Source organism: Chiloscyllium plagiosum, unplaced genomic scaffold (assembly GCF_037043375.1).
Source record: "Chiloscyllium plagiosum isolate Xiang-an unplaced genomic scaffold, Cpla_swu_hap1 HiC_scaffold_30, whole genome shotgun sequence".
Lineage (NCBI taxonomy): Eukaryota > Metazoa > Chordata > Chondrichthyes > Orectolobiformes > Hemiscylliidae > Chiloscyllium > Chiloscyllium plagiosum.
The window spans coordinates 31353823-31370008 of NW_028270168.1; the positions used below are offsets into that span (position 1 = coordinate 31353823).

Here is a 16186-nt window from a genome sequence, read left to right on the forward strand (position 1 = left end):
AAGAAATATCCAATACATTTATACTAAATTAATAATAATTTAATCAAAATACAGAACATTACAACATGTTGCACCAACCTGCGAAACCGCTCTATTCCATTATCATTCTGTGTGCAGGAAATGTTTTATAATACTTTGTGTATTATAAAATTCCTTTTTAATACTCATTTTGTAGGAGTTTTTGGGACATGAAGGTTCAATTTTAGATGGGAGAGAAAAATACAGTCTGCATGGCTCAAGCTAATCAAAACCACATGATGGATTGTGTGTTAAAGATAAACTACTTGACTTGTGACGAGAATTGTAATCACAATTGATGAGTTAATGTAAGAACTGACAAATAGATAACAAAATGTGAACATGACAACATAGAAGAGCTGCTGGCTCTAAGGGATTAAAATGACCCTAGAAAGGTTTTCTTGCACAAATTTCAACTAAACATAGGGTAAAAAGGATTCATAAGCATCTGTAGCTGCTGGATTTAGAGGGGAAAGGAGAACTATTTGAAATGCTGTTGACTGCCTTTGTGCAGTGCAACTGATATCATTGCATGATGTGTGTCCTTGTTCCAACTTTATTGCCTGAATTTCTTACACTGGCCTCTGCAGTAAATTTGTCCAACAAAACCAATCTGAAACTTAAACTTATTTTTGAACCTTCAAATGCTCCAAACAAAGAAATGATTTTTTTTCTACTAAAAGGTTTTCAAGGGTTTTCAAACTGGTGCATATTACAGAAGGTATTATTCATCAGTCAATGGGCAATTTGTTTACTTTGCAAAATAGTCTCAGAAGTTAATAATGAGATCCGTTCAAGTTAAAAGTTAATTATATTTAAACAGCAGACTTCAATCTCCTGCAAAATTCAATATTTCCTATGCTCTACTTAATAATGAAGGAACAAAGATAATGTGATTCATCTGGAGTGAAACATTTAGCAGCAAGATGTTGGAAATTCATTGATGATTTCAGTTGGGTCATGGAAAATACCGGTTTATCACCTTTACCTTTAAATGTATGCATTTACTTGATAGACATTACTTTATGGAATATACAGAATCCACACCACACATTTATAGAGTCATTAATTTTTAGAAAAATAAACTTAAGTTAAATAATTTCATGTTATACTTTCTCCAAAATATTAAAATTAAGAAAAAGGTGAAGTATAAGAAAGAATTACTATTTTCATCTTTATGAACATACATGCTTTAGAAGGGATTGGATTTAAAATGTGCAAAACTGTTCCTTCTTAAATTTCGAAATAAATTATTTAACTTACTCTGTATTTGTTTTCTCCAATTTGCTCCACCTGAAATCGTTTTGCACATTTACATTGTGCCACTTGCCGTGTTACCTACAAAACAAATTATTAAAATTAAAAACAATAAATTGCACAATAAGTAACAAATACTTTCCTCTACATGAGCTTGAATAAATATAACTTCTACATGAAAATACTATCTTAAATGCATACTATTGTTTTAAGGAGTATTATTTGTAAGAATGTGTCATGGAAGACAGATCCTATAGGGAACTGGATCACAGATTTTCTGAAGATCAGTTGATTGCTTTTTGGATCTACTGAAGCAGAAGGGTGGGTATTATTAATGATGTACATTGAGTTATATCATGTCTGGATGGCAAAGACAGATCAATTCACCTTTTCCTACCAATTTCCTAACTACTACACTTCCTAATTCACTATGTACTGTAGAAAAAAAACATTTTCATTTATTTAATAACTAATGCCCTTTTTGTCTGGTTTAAATATTTGTTTGCTTTTAGTATTTAACCCTAAATACTGGAATTATACATCAGCTACAAAGGAGCAAAAAAAAAAGGTACATACTTCATCCTCAATCTTGTCAGCGTCAGTAACAGGTCGGTAGGCATCTTTATTTGGATGAAGTGCAGCCACAAATTCATAGTAATCAATGTAGCCATCTCCATCTCGGTCAAAGATGTCAGCAACAGCAGTCATTTCCAGTTTACTGGTGGGGAACTCTGAAAGGTAGGAAAATAGAACATAAAATATGATAATTTTACAAATGATTTTCACTAGCCTTCAAGATTTTCTTGCTTTATATTTTCTCTCTCATCCTGGAATTGTTTAGCCTTCATGTAAACTTACAGCCACTAAAACCAAAGAATTTAAAATTCTAATGTGGTCAGTTTGAAATGAAATTGCATCATAATTCTCTAAATTAAAGCAGGCAGCGAAACCAAAATTGCTCAACATTATCTTGACATGGGTGGGCTTATTTGTGAAAGAAATATGCCTTTTTAAAATTAGTTCATGTCTTGTAACCAATTACACTGTTTAGCCCAATATAGGGGAAATATTATGTTTTACTCCAGAAGAACATGTTATAATTTAAATAATAATCTTATAAACCATTCCAATTACTTGAGGAAAGGATTCCATCAATGAACTCTTGTCTTGTGATCTTTCCATCTTGATCCTTATCAATCCTCCGGAAAAAGTCCATCACGCGGGACTTCTTATGGTTCATCCATCGCATATATTTCTTCCGCCAAACATCGAAGTCAAAGTTGGCAAACTCTTTCAACTGCAAAGTTAAGATATTTTTCACCAGAAAATTTAAAACAATAATTCAGGCTGTCTGCATTGCAGTGGTATTAATATTTTGTTTTGTCAATAAAATGTTTCAAAAACATACAGAATTCTGGCATCTTTAAATACAAAAAGAAGTTATTTATTTTAAATTCATTTAAATAACCAAATAGATCTCAGCTAGATTACTTAATTCAATTATTGACCCCGGGGATCAGGAAAGATCTTAAGCTCTTCGAGAAATAAGTGATTTACCAGGACGTTACCAGGATTAAAGGACTTCAGTTAAGTGGAATCATGAGAAAAGCTGGGATTGTTTCCATTGAAGCAGAGAAGGTTGAAGGGAGATTTAATCTGGGTGGTCAATATTATGATGATTGATAGAGCAATTAAATAGGAAATGTTTCCATTGGGCTGGTACTCAGAGTAACGATACTTGGCAAACAAAGAGGTGAATGTACAAACGCATGAGTTAGGAGCAGGAATACCCATGTGGTTCCCCTGAGTTTGCTTCATTATTTAATAGGATCACAGTTCATCTCATTATAGCCTCAGCTCCACATTCTCTCTAGTTGTGATAACCCTTCACCCACTTGCCTATTAAAAATCCATTTACCCCAATTAAAACAATATTCAAAGACTCTGTTTCTATTTCATTTTAAGGCAGGGTTCTTGACACTTTTGCTTCTTAGAGAAACAAAATTGCCTCAATTCTGTCTTAAATAGGCCACCCCTTCTTTTTAAATGACTGAGTATTTTAAATGATAAAGGGCTAACTAATAATCTTGTCACAAACGTTTTAGTGGGAAGCAATGGCTTTCGAGGCAGTGCCTCGATGAACAGGCAGCACTTTGAAAGCTAGTGCTTCCAAAAAAAAACTGTCGGACTATAACCTGGTGTTGTGTGATTTTTTAAGCTTTGCCCACCCCAGTCCAACACCGGCATCTCCAAGTGTGGTCACAAAAGAACCTTTAGGAATGAGTAATCACACAATGACAGAATTTTATATCATGTTTGAAAATGAGGTACTTCAATCTGAGGCTAGGGTGTTAAATTTGAACAAGGGAAATTATGAAAGCATGAGGTACAAATTGGCTGAGCTGGATTGGGAAAACAGATTAAAAAACATGATGCACATAGGGAACAGATAGTCTTTAAAGAATACATGACTGACAGCAGCTGTAATGCTCCTTCAAGATGCCAAGACTCAAAAAAGTGGTCAGATAATTATGGCTGAGAAAGGAAGTAAGGATTGTATAAAGTTAAAAGAAAAAGCTTAACAAATTGGCAAGACATCTGAGGATTGGGATGTGGTAAGGTACTGCAAAGGAGGAGATTACAGAAGAAAGATTGGAGTACAAGTGCAAACTATCAAAGAGCATAATGGACAGTAAAAGCTTCAACAAATAAGTAAAAAAGAAATGCTTGGCTAAGACAAATGTGGATCAAATAAAAGCATAGTCAGAAGAATTCCTTAAGCAGAAATGGAGAAATGGCAGAGAAGCTAAATGATTACTTCATGACCCTTCAGGGTCACTGGCCTCAAACATTAACTCGGTTTCTCTCTCTCCACAGACACTGACAGACCTGCTGAGTTTCTCTAGCACTTTGTTTTTGCTTCAGATCCTCAGCTCCCACAGTTCTTTGTTTTATTTTAATGATCACTTTGTGGGTTTTCACTGAGGAAGATGAAAGAAATTTCCCAGAGTCAGGGATTCAAGTGACTTGGGACAATGAGACATTGAATGAAGTCAGTATTAGTAAGAAGGTTGCACTAAATAAATTAGTTGGTAAGTCACCAGGATCTGAGAGTTTTGTCACAGAGTATTGAAGGTGGTGGTTATGGAGATAGTAAATACATTAGTAATCATATTTAGAACAGAACTGCAGTAATTTTTTTAAGTGGTGAGAGACTGGAACATATAGATGTGCAAAAGGACTTGGATGTGCAGTAAGCCATTAAAAATACTCAGAATGTTATCTTTTACTGCAAAAGGATTTGAATACAGAAGTAGTGAAGTCTTGCTTCAATCGTATAGGATCACGGTTGAACTTCATCTGGAATACTGTGTGCAGTTTTGGTCTCCTTAATTCAGGAAATATATTATTGCCAAAGATGGAAACAAATGAAGGTTCATCAGATTTACTCCTGGGATCGTCAGACAGATTGGGTAAACTGAGCCTGTATTCTGTAGACTTTCAAAGAATGAGAGATTACCTCATTGAAACCTAAAAAATACTTAAAAGGGATACATAATAGATGTAGGCAAGATGTTTCCCTTACTTGGGGAGTGTAGAACCAGGGACAGAACTTAAAACAAAGGGAGATGCCATTTTGACTGAGATGAAAAAAACATAGGAACATTAAACAAAAAGAGTAGGCCAGTGAGCCCCTTCCAGTTTGCTATGCCATTCAATATGATCAGAGCTGATCAACCAACTCAGTATCCTGTAACCCACTTTCTCCTATACCCCTTGACCTCTTTAGCCCCGTGAAATATATCTAACTCACTCTTGAAACACTTTGAGGCAGAGAATTTCATAGGCTCATCACTCTTTCAGTGAAGAAATTTTTCACTTCAGTTCTAAATGGACTACCTCCATATGCTTAACTTGTGACCCTTGGCTCTGGGTTTCCTAGTCATTGGGTAAATCTTTCCCTGATTAGTCCCCTTAAATTTTTTTATAGATTTCTAGGAGATATCCCCTCAATCTTTCAAACTCCAGTGAATATAATTGTAATTGATCCAATCTTTCCTCATGTGTCAGTCCTGCTATCAATGTTTTTACTCCGAGGATGACAAATCTTTGGAAATCTCTACTCCACAGGCTTGTGGAAGCTCAGTCTTTAAGTATAACCATTCACTCCCTCCAGCACAGAGGTTCAGAAGCAGCACTGTGTACTGTCTACAAGATCCACAGACTGCATCTTCCAACCCACACCACTTCCATCTAGAAGGACAAGGACCGCAGATACATGGGAATACCACCAACTGCAAGTTTCCCTCTAAGCTGCTCACCATCTAACTTGGAAATATATCACTGTTTCTGGATCAAAATCTTGGAATTCCCTATCTAAGGGCATTGTAGATCTACCTACAGCATATGGATTGCAGCTGTTCAACAAGGTAGCTCACCACCACCTTCTCAAGGGCAACTAGTTCAGGCAATAAATGTTGGACAGTGAGCGACAGGGCTTATGCCCGAAACGTCGATTCTCCTTCTCCTTCGATGCTGCCTGACCTGCTGCGCTTTTCCAGCAACGCATTTTTAAGCAGTGAGTGATAGGAACAACCCATGAATGAAGAAAATAAAAAAAAACAAAGTAGAGGGATTTTTGATCATCAGTGATGTAGAGTTATGGGGATAGTATGAATAAAAGACATTGTAATATTCAAATACCCATGGTAGTATTAAATGGTAGAGCAAGCTCAATGGACTGAATGGCCTACTCCTGTAAATTAGATCTACTCTGTTCTCTTTTAGTCAATATTCTATTTCTGCCAACATGTTACTCTACACCAGAAGCTTTTATTTTTTATTGTATTTATTTTCTTTCTTCCTTTTGGCCCTTCATTATTTAGTAATTTTGGAATGCCAAAAGTGTATTCTACTCTAAAGACTGAAGCAAAATATTTATTCAACACCTCTGCCATTTCCTGGTTCCCTGTCATTATTTCTCCAACCTCAGACTCTCAGAGGCCCATGTTAACTTTGGTCTCGCTCTCTTCCTTTTCACATATTTAAGGAAACTTTTGTCCAGCTTAATTCTTGCAAGTTTACCCTCAAAGTTTACTTTTTTGGGTGCCTTCTATTCATTTTATAAAGTTCCCAACCTTCTGGTTTACTGTTTATCTTTGTCACATTTAAATAAAAGGAGGTATACAATTTGATGCTACCCTTAGCTTCCCTGGTTAACTATGATTGATTTATCTCCTTCTTAGAACCCTACTTTCTCATTGCGATATATCTTTGCTGAGCCCATGAACTATTTTCTTAAATGTCTGCTATAGTTCAACAATCTTTGATACCAAATGCCTTTCCTACTCCACTCCAGGGTAGCATGGTGGCTCAGTGGTTGTCACATTTAAATAAAAGGAGGTATACAATTTGATGCTACCCTGCCTCACAGCGCCAGGGACCCGGGTTCAATTCCCACCTGAGCCGAATGTCTGTGTGGAGTTTGCACGCACTCCCAGTGGTTTCCTCCCACATTGCAAAAATGTGCAGGTGAGGTGAATTGGCCATGTTGAATTGCCCAAAGTGTTAGGTGCATGAGTCAGAGGGAAATGGGTCGGGTGGGTTACTCTTCCGAGGGTTGGTGTGGACTGGATGGACTGAAGGGCCTGTTTCCACACTGTAGGGAATTTCATCCAATCCAGACAACTGTGCTTATTCTTTTATAATTACCCTTATTTATGCTTAGCAAAGTTGTTTCCAATCCGTTCCTCTTAAAATTTTACATTAAATTTTACCATGTCATGATCAGGAGTTTCTTATACAATCCTTTATTCTGATATCATTTATTAATCCTACATCATTACACATTACCAGATTCAAAATAGCCTGATCCCTGGTTGGATCTTCAACTGTTCTAGGAAACTGTCCCAAATATGCTACGAATTATTTCTCACAGGTAGCTTTGCCAATCTGACTAACTAATCTACATGAAGATAAAAGTCACCTATAATTAATGTCTTTTTCTACATGCCTTAATTATCTCAATTTATTCTCTGCCCCACCACACAACTACTGTTAGGGACTTCACAGACTACTCCTACCAGACTACTCTTCTTTCCTTTTTCATTTTTTACCTCCACCAATATGGATTTTATATTTTCTGATTCAAGATAATTTCTTATTATAGTTAGTATAGGATGAAATAAATACAATGCTACCCCAGCACCCTTTCCTTTTAAAAATCACATACTTCTGAATATTTAATTCTCAGTTTGGATTGCCATGTAATCATGTCTCTGTAATGGCTAAGATCAGACCCAATAAACCTTTACTTGTGTCATTAATATATTTATTTTGTTCCAAATGCTACATGCATTCAAGTAAAGGGCCATTTTACCATTTTCTTCCCCCCCTATACATTTGAAATGGAAAAATTGTTCTACAATTTTGGGCATAGGTTGGGGCAAGAGCACTAACTGGATAACTCTTTCAAAGAGCTAATGCAGGCAAGAGGGGCTGAATTGCCTCTCGGTTCTAAGAGGCTAAGATACCACAATGGAACATTCTTTTCTAACTTAAGAGCCCTTACTTCCTCCAACCGGTCCAGACAGTCATGGAGCTTGCGCTGTCTCTCCAGTGCTAGTAACCAGACTTGCTGCCATCGGCCAGAAAGCAGATTTATCTGGGGATTCTTTGTTTCAGTCTGTGATGTGATAGCAGTGGGTGCAGGTGGATTAGTCATCTGATTGAGAGCTTTTCCTGTAACGCATAAAAAAAAAACATGAAATATTGACTAGTACAATAATCTAACAGTCAGACTGCACGTAAAATCTAAATGGTTTTAACGCTATCAGCTAGTAACAGACTAAAGGTTGTGTTGTTTCAAATGTACTGTTTTTGACTTAAAAAAGACAACAATTTAGTGAATGTTTGTAGAAAAAAAATTAGATACCTTAAGAGCAAGTACATCACAATAGAGTTATAGAGATGTACAGCATGGAAACTGACCCTTCAGTCCGACCCATCCATGCCGACCAATTATCCCAACCCAATCTAGTCCCACCTGCCAGTATCCGGCCCATATCCCTCCAAACCCTTCCTATTCATATACCCATCCAAATGCCTCTTAAATGTTGCAATTGTACCAGCCTCCACCACTTCCTCGGGTAGCTCATTCCATACACGTACTACCTTCTGTGTGTGGAAAAGTTGCCCCTTAGGTCTCTTTTATATCTTTCCCCTCTCACCCTAAACCTATGCCTTCTACTTCTGGACTTCCTGACCCCAGGGAAAAGACTTTGCCTATTTACCCTATCCATGCCCCTCAATTTTGTAAACCTCTATAAGGTCACCCCTCAGCCTCCAACACTCCAGGGAAAACAGCCCCAGCCTGTCCCTATAGCTCAAATCCTCCAACCCTGGCAACCTCCTTGTAAATCTTTTCTGAACCTTTTCAAGTTTCACAACATCTTTCCGATAGGAAGGAGACCAGAATTGCACACAACATTCCAAGAGTGGCCTAACCAATGTCCTGTACAGCCGCAACATGACCTCCCAACTGCTGTACTCAATATCTGACCAATAAAGGAAAGCATACCAAATGCCTTCTTCACTATCCTATCTACCTACGACTCCAATTTCAAGGAACTATGAACTTGCACTCCAAGGTCACTTGTTCAGCAATGCTCCCAAGGACCTTACCATTAAGTCCTGCTAAGATTTGCTTTCCCAACATGCAGCACATCACATTTATCTGAATTAAACTCCATCTGCCACTTCTCAGCCCATTGGCCCATCTGATCAAAATCCCGTTGTAATCTGTGGTAATCTTCTTCGCTGTCCACTACACCTCCAATTTTGGTGTCAACTGCAAACTTACAACTATACCTCTTATGCTCGCATCCAAATCATTTATATCAATGACAAAAAGTAGAGGACCCAGCACCGATCCTTGTGGCACTCCACTGGCCTGAAAAACAACCCTCCACCACCACCCTCTGTCTTCTACCTTTGAACCAGTTCTGTATCCAAATGGTTAGTTCTCCCTGTATTCCATGAGGTCTAACCTTGGTAACCAGTCACCCATGGGGAACCTTGTCGAATGCCTTACTGAAGTCCATATAGATCACATTTACCGCTCTGCCCTCATCAATCCTCTTTGTTACTTCTTCAAAAAACTCAATCAAGTTTGAGAGACATGATTTCCCATGCATAAAGCCATGTTGACTATCCCTAATCAGTCCTTGCCTTTCCAAATACATGTACATCCTGTCTCTCAGGATTCCCTTCAACAACTTGTCCACCACCGACATCAGGCTATAGTTCCCTGGCTTGTCCTTACCACCGTTCTTAAACAGTGGTACCACATTAGCAAACCTCCAGCCTTCCGGCACCTCACCTGTGACTATCGATGATACAAATATCTCAGCAAGAGGCCCAGCAATCACTTCCCTAGCTTCCCACAGAGTTCTAGGGTACCCCTGATCAGGTCCTGGGGATTTATCCACCTTTACCCGTTTCAAGACATCCCACACTTTCTCCTCTGTAAATATAGACATTTTGCAAGATGTCACCATCTATTTCCCTACAGTCTATATCTTCCATGTCCTGTTCCACAGTAAATACTGATGCAAAATACTCATTGAGTATCTCTCCCATTTTCTGCGGCTCCACACAAAGGCCACCTTGCTGATCTTTGAGGGACCCTATTCTCTCCCTAGTTGCCCTTAATGTGTTTGTAAAAACCCTTTGGATTCTTCTTAATTCTATTTGCCAAAGCTATCTCACATCCCCTTTTTGCCCTCCTGATTTCCCTCTTAAGTATACAATGAAACACTTCTTTAAAAGATAAACTAAAAGGATGACTTATTCTTGAAGTGAAAATGGTAAAGTTATTCAAAGATCATTGTGTAATTCCTGATCATACTTTAGATAAGAGCCATACAGCAAGTACCCAGTAATTATTCATCAAAAATTGCACCTATTCATTTTGTAATTTGTAACTAAATGCATAATTACAGTTTTGGAGAACCTTTTCCTGTATGTTTGATCTGTACTCTAATACTGCTTTGTTGAATGAAAGAGGCTTACTTCCTCGCATGTGGGATGGTTCTACCGCTTTCCGCTTGTATGTTTTTGTTACTTTATCCACATCCGGTTGTTTCCGTGTCATTTCTTCCATAAAAGACTGAAAGAAAGAAAGATAATTGAACTGAAAATGGACAGTTAATAATACGTGAAAGAGTTAATGATTTTGTTTAGTTTGGGCTGTACTGTTTAATCAACACTAGGCACTTCCATTCAATGAATGGGAAGATATAACACTCACCTTTGAGGTATCATTGAAAAATCAAAATCTGATAAATCAGATTGTGGAACTGGATGAACTCGTGAGTTTAAAACCTATTAAGGTTCATTATAAAATTATGAAAAGAGGTCTTAAATTTATAGACTTGTACCAGAAAGTAACCATTAAAGTTGCCAGTTTACATTAAAGCTCCATAGGTTCCTTTGTCTTTCAGGAAAAAAAGACATGTAACACGCTTCTGAGTCTGGTCTATACTGGACTACAGTTCCAGTCTATGTTGTTAACTCTCTCGAAGCCTCAGAGCTGAGTATGGATGTTCAAGAAGTGTTCCTTTGTCAATGTTAGCTATATTACAGGAACAAATTTTTAAAAAGGAAATTTTGGGATTTCAGTGGAGTGGAGTAAATTATCTAGTTCTTCTCAGGAATTACTTTAGTTCAACAGGGTCGAGTCAATTTGCAGCTGTAACAATGGTAAAATTGTCTGAACTTACCACTATTATTTCACTGAAACTGACAACAACTTTGAGAGTTCTTACATGTGCAGAATAATGTGGAAATGCAGAAGTTGCTATCAATACGTCCATGCTCCTTCAAAGACTGTGGTACCAAAGTCCTCATATATTCCTATCTTCCTTGTAATCAAGATTTCGCAATAACTTGCACTCACTTAGTTGGCCTCACTGTTAAAAACCTAGAAAAAGCTATGCCTTGTTGAATGAGGTGTTGTGTGTTCTAATGGCATACTAACGTCGTAATTACTGCTAAAAATCATTGCTGGCCCTGTAAACATATTTATTTTTTATGGAATATCAACATTACCCACAATAATAAAAACCCACATATTTATACAACACCATTTTAAAAAAAAAAGTTTTTATTTTAGATTCTATTACAAGCATTTATTTTGCTATCTGAAAATTGAAGTTAAAAGTGTAAGATTTTGAGCTTTTTTTTTTTAACTTCCTGCTTAGCTATGTTTAATGTCTATTCAATTCTGGTGCTGGACTTAAATACACGCAGTACATGAGAAGAGGTGAGTGTGCGTGTAGCGCAGATCAAAATTAGCAGGTATGATGTTGTGGATGTAAGAGACATGGCTGCAAGGGGGTCAGGCCTGGGCATTAAAAATCCAACAATACACATCCTAATGAAAAGGCAGGCAGATGGGCACAGCGGCTGGGTTGCCTTGTTAATAAGAAATTAAATTGATAGCAAGAAGTGATATGGAGTCAGAAGGTGTAGAATCTGTGGGGGTAGGGTTGAGGAACAGCAAAGGACAAAAAAAAGACTGATGGCAGTTGTGTACAGGGCTCCCAGCAGTAGTCAGGATGTGGGAAAGAAAATCAATCAGGAGATAGAAATGGCATGATAGAAAGGCACTATTACAATCGTCACGAAAGGCTTCAACATAAAGGTGGACTGGAAAAATCAGGTTGGTAGTGGATCAAGAAAAATGTATCTCTGGAATGACTGAATATTTGGAGCAATTTGTGATGGATCCCACGAGGAACTTGCAATTCTGGATTTGCTGATTTGTAATTAGGGAGCTGAAGCTGAAGGAACCTCAAGGGGGCAGTGACCATAATGTGTTCAAATTCACTGCGCTGTTTGAGAGAGAGAAGCTTGAATCAGGAGTATGTCAGTTGAGTAAAGTTAAGTACCAAGACATGATTGAGGAGCTGGCCAGAGTTGAATGGAAGGGGAATCTCAGAGGAAAGAGGATGGAGCAGCAATGGCAGGCGTTTGAGGGTAATTCAGGAGGCATAGCAGAAACTCATCCCAAGGATGAAATAACATGCTAAGGGGAGATGAATCAACCATGGGAAGTCAGGGACAGCATAAAGACAAAATAAAAGCATACAAGGTGATGAAAATTAGTGGGAGGCCAAAGGAGACAGAGAAGTCTTTAAAAGCCAGCAGAGGATAACTAAAAAAGCAACAAGAGAGAAAATGAAAGATAAGCTAGCTGTAATATAAAAGAAGACTGCAAGTTTTTTAAGGATATCTAAAAGCTGAGAGAGAGAGAGGCAAGAGTGGACACTGTAGCATTGGAAAATAAGGTTGGAGAAGTAGTGTGCCGAACAAAGAAAAGGTGGCAGAACTGAAAAGGTACTTTGCATCCATTTTCACAGTGAAAGACACCAGCAACATACCAGAACTTCAAGAAGTCATGGAGTGAGGGGGTGTGTAGTGATCATCACTAAGGATGTGTTGAGGAAGCTGAGAGGTCTGAAGGTGGATAATTCACCAGACTAGATGGTCTACACCCCAGAATTCTGAAGGAGATAGCAGATGATCTTCCGGGAATCACTGGAGTCTTGGAGTGCCCCAGATGTCAGGAAATGGCTAGACGACAGGCAGCTATGTGCGAATTAGTGACACCTTGGTCATTCGTAAGACTTTACATTATTGAGGATGAGATTGTGGAGTACTTGGAAGTGAATAGTAAAACAGGGCTGCGTCGATGTGACTTTGTCAAGGGGAAGTCATGCTTGATAAATCTGATATAATTCTTTGAGGAGGTATTGTGCAAGTTAGACAAGGGAGAACCAGTGGATGTGATTTATTTAAGTTTCTAGAAGGCCTTTGGTATAGTTCATACAGGGGGCTGCTAAATAAGAGCCCATGGTTTTAGGGCAAAGTGCTGGCATGGTTAGAGGATTGGCTGCCTAGTAGGAGGCAGACAGTAGGGATAAAGGAGTCTTTATTAGGATGGCAGCTGATGACTAGTGGAGTTCCGCAGGGGTCCTTGTTGGGACCACAACTATTCATTTTATATACAAATGATCCAGATAAAGGAACTGATGGCATGGTTTATAAGTATGCACAAGAATAGGTGGAGGACAGGTAGTATTGAAGAAGTGGGGAGGCTGAAGATTTGGACATGCTCGAAGAGTGGGCAAAGAACTAGCAGCTGGAACAATGTGAGAAGCAGTGTGAGGTTATGCACCGCGATAGGAAGAATCGAGGCTTAGACTATTTTCTACACAGGAAAGGCTGCAGAAATCTGAAATAAAAAAGGGGCTTGGAAGTCCTAGTTCAGGATTCTCTTAAGGTTAACATGCAGGTTCAGTTGGAAGCTAGGAAGTAAATACAATGATAGCGTTCATTTTAAGAGGGCTAGAATACAAGAGCAAAGATGTACTGCTAAGGCTGAATAAGGCTCTGGACAGACTGCATTTGGAATATTATGAGCAGTTTTGGGCCCTGTATCAAGGGAAGGATGTGCAGGCATTGGATAGGATCCAAAGGACATTTACATTAATGTTAAATAAGGAGCAGTTGAAGACTGTGCCTGTACTCTATAGTGTTTAGAAGGATGGGGGGGTGGGGGGGGCACGCAAGGGTGATCTAATTGAAACTTAGGGAATACTGAGAGGCCTGGATAGAGTGGATATGGAGATGATGTTTCAACTAGTAGGAGAGACTAGGAGCCAAGGGTACAACCTCAGATTGAAGGGATGACCCTTTAGAACTGAGATGAGCAGGAATTTTTTCAAGTGGCGAATCTGTGGAACCCACTGTTGTACAGAGGCCAAGTCATTGAGTGTATTCGAGGCAGAAACATATAGGTTCTTGATTGGTAAGAGGTCCAAGGATTACAGGGAGAAGCCAGGAGAATGGGGTTGAGAGCCATATCAGCCATAATTGAATAGCAGAGCTGACTTGATTGGTGAAATGGCCTAATTCAGTTCCTATGTCTGATGGTCTTATTAGCTGCCTACCTACCGACTGACAATTGCTGTTGCACATCACGACATCACCTTTACATTTACACCAAGTGTAAACTATTGTGAGACACGAAGAAATTTCTACCACTGTTAAATCTGTGGGGGTGGCTTTCTTTGAAGTCAGTGATAAATACACTTTGTTCACGTGCATGCACACATTGAATTGCAGATCGTAGAAACTGCACAAAGTTCAAATTTTGAAACAAACGATTGCTACACTGAAAATTTACCAGCCAACAAAGCTGATTTACAATTAGAGTTAAGAAAAGGTTTTGTCAAGACACTTGCTGCATGCAAGAGGTATACGGTTTTGACATACCTGATGCTCTGTGATGAGTACCTTAACCTGAGCAATGTCTTTCGGCATGGAATCTTGATCTCTCTGTATTAGTGTAGTTTCAGCCCACTGTAACCAGGCCAACAACTCTTCCAATAATTCAGCATTGGTGACCAACTCCGTCAGTGCACTTGTTAATCGTTGCTGGTGCTGTTTTGCCCATGTCAATACCTAGAGGTAAAAATCACAAAAAGAAAACTAATGATCATCTTTAATAGCTCAATGAAGAATATAAAGTCTTTAAGTAGAAAATCTCGATTTTGAAAAAAAAACATCTGTTTGATAATGATCCCTTTTAGGATATTGAGTACTTGAAATTTCTAGACAACATGTTTGCCAAGTATTATATCATTTAAAACATAAATGGGGCCCCAAAAAGGTGTAAGAACACTCTGCCCAGCATTTAAAATGCTTCACACTATGTCTTGCTATCAAGTCTTTGAGGAGGAATTCAAATTCCCTCCTCCAATTTGACGTTGTTAATGTGCTGCTGGCTCTGCAGTCATCCATCATGCTGAGTCCATTTCTTTGCTTGACAGGACAAGAATCATAGGAATGAATTGAAATTACAAATTCCAAGGAGTTGCCTTTGGACTCCAGACATCAATTCTGTTTCTCTCTTCACAGATGCTGCCAGGACTGTGTTTCTCAAGAATTTCCTGACTTTATTCAGATTTCCAGCAGCATTTTGCTTTTAACTGATCATACCCCACTCAGGCCCATTAATCATAAATTGATCCTGAAGTTTTATTTCTGGTTGCACCATCAACTCATGCATAGGGTGGCAGAATAATTATAGCTGTGTTCATAAATTAATTTAGAGCTTGAAGCAATTCAAATCTTGTGTAAATTAAATATTTTGTTCTCCCTCACAATGCAGTCTGTTTTTAACTTTGTTAACGATATGGAATAAGAAATTCATGAAGTGATGTGGCAACACAGAACTTGTGTATTGCCGAAAAGACAACATATTTTATCAATGTTTCTCATCTTGCACTCGACAGTTAGCTGCGGAGTGTTGTTTAAATTTACAACCATCAAAAAGAAAACATAATTTATTCTAACACGAAGTAAGTGCTGACAGGTTGGCAAGACTATGTGGATTGGAAGAGGCATTGCCATGGAGCATGCACCACTCAACGATGGCTAATAGTTAACTGCCAAGCTTTGTAGTAGCAACACCAAATTACATTCACCTTTAGCAAAATGATAATGTCAAATCAAAAAGGCATTCTGTCCATCCACAAATGAGTCATGTGGTATGGTTTTAGTGCTAGCTCTGGAGACTGGTGGATTGTATCAAACAGGGTATTCCTTTAGCTGTTCACAACAAACAAGGTATTGATTGTATCCAAACAGCCTAGGCTTGAAAAACCCTTAAAGTGTCCAATATTAGATGTGATCAGACAACATTTTCTAAATAATGTTGTGTGCGCAAGAATTTTTAGTTGGGCTTGCACCACGGTGCATTCGTTTGCACTCAAATGAATTTGCAAGGATTTGTCTGAAGAAAGAGAAGAGGGAGAGGGAGAGAGGAAAGAGGGAGAGGGAA

General features: G+C 38.4%; 1 protein-coding gene across 1 annotated transcript in view; it reads right to left on the minus strand.

Annotated features, from left to right (window-relative positions):
- The window catches only part of LOC122563694 (microtubule-actin cross-linking factor 1), a 536485-nt gene that overhangs the window by 25789 nt on the left and 494510 nt on the right, over window positions 1-16186 (minus strand). Inside the window, 6 exon segments of the mRNA XM_087976866.1 lie at window positions 1282-1356; window positions 1852-2006; window positions 2410-2572; window positions 7847-8016; window positions 10348-10444; window positions 14617-14805. Coding sequence (XP_087832992.1) covers window positions 1282-1356; window positions 1852-2006; window positions 2410-2572; window positions 7847-8016; window positions 10348-10444; window positions 14617-14805 — 849 coding nt within the window.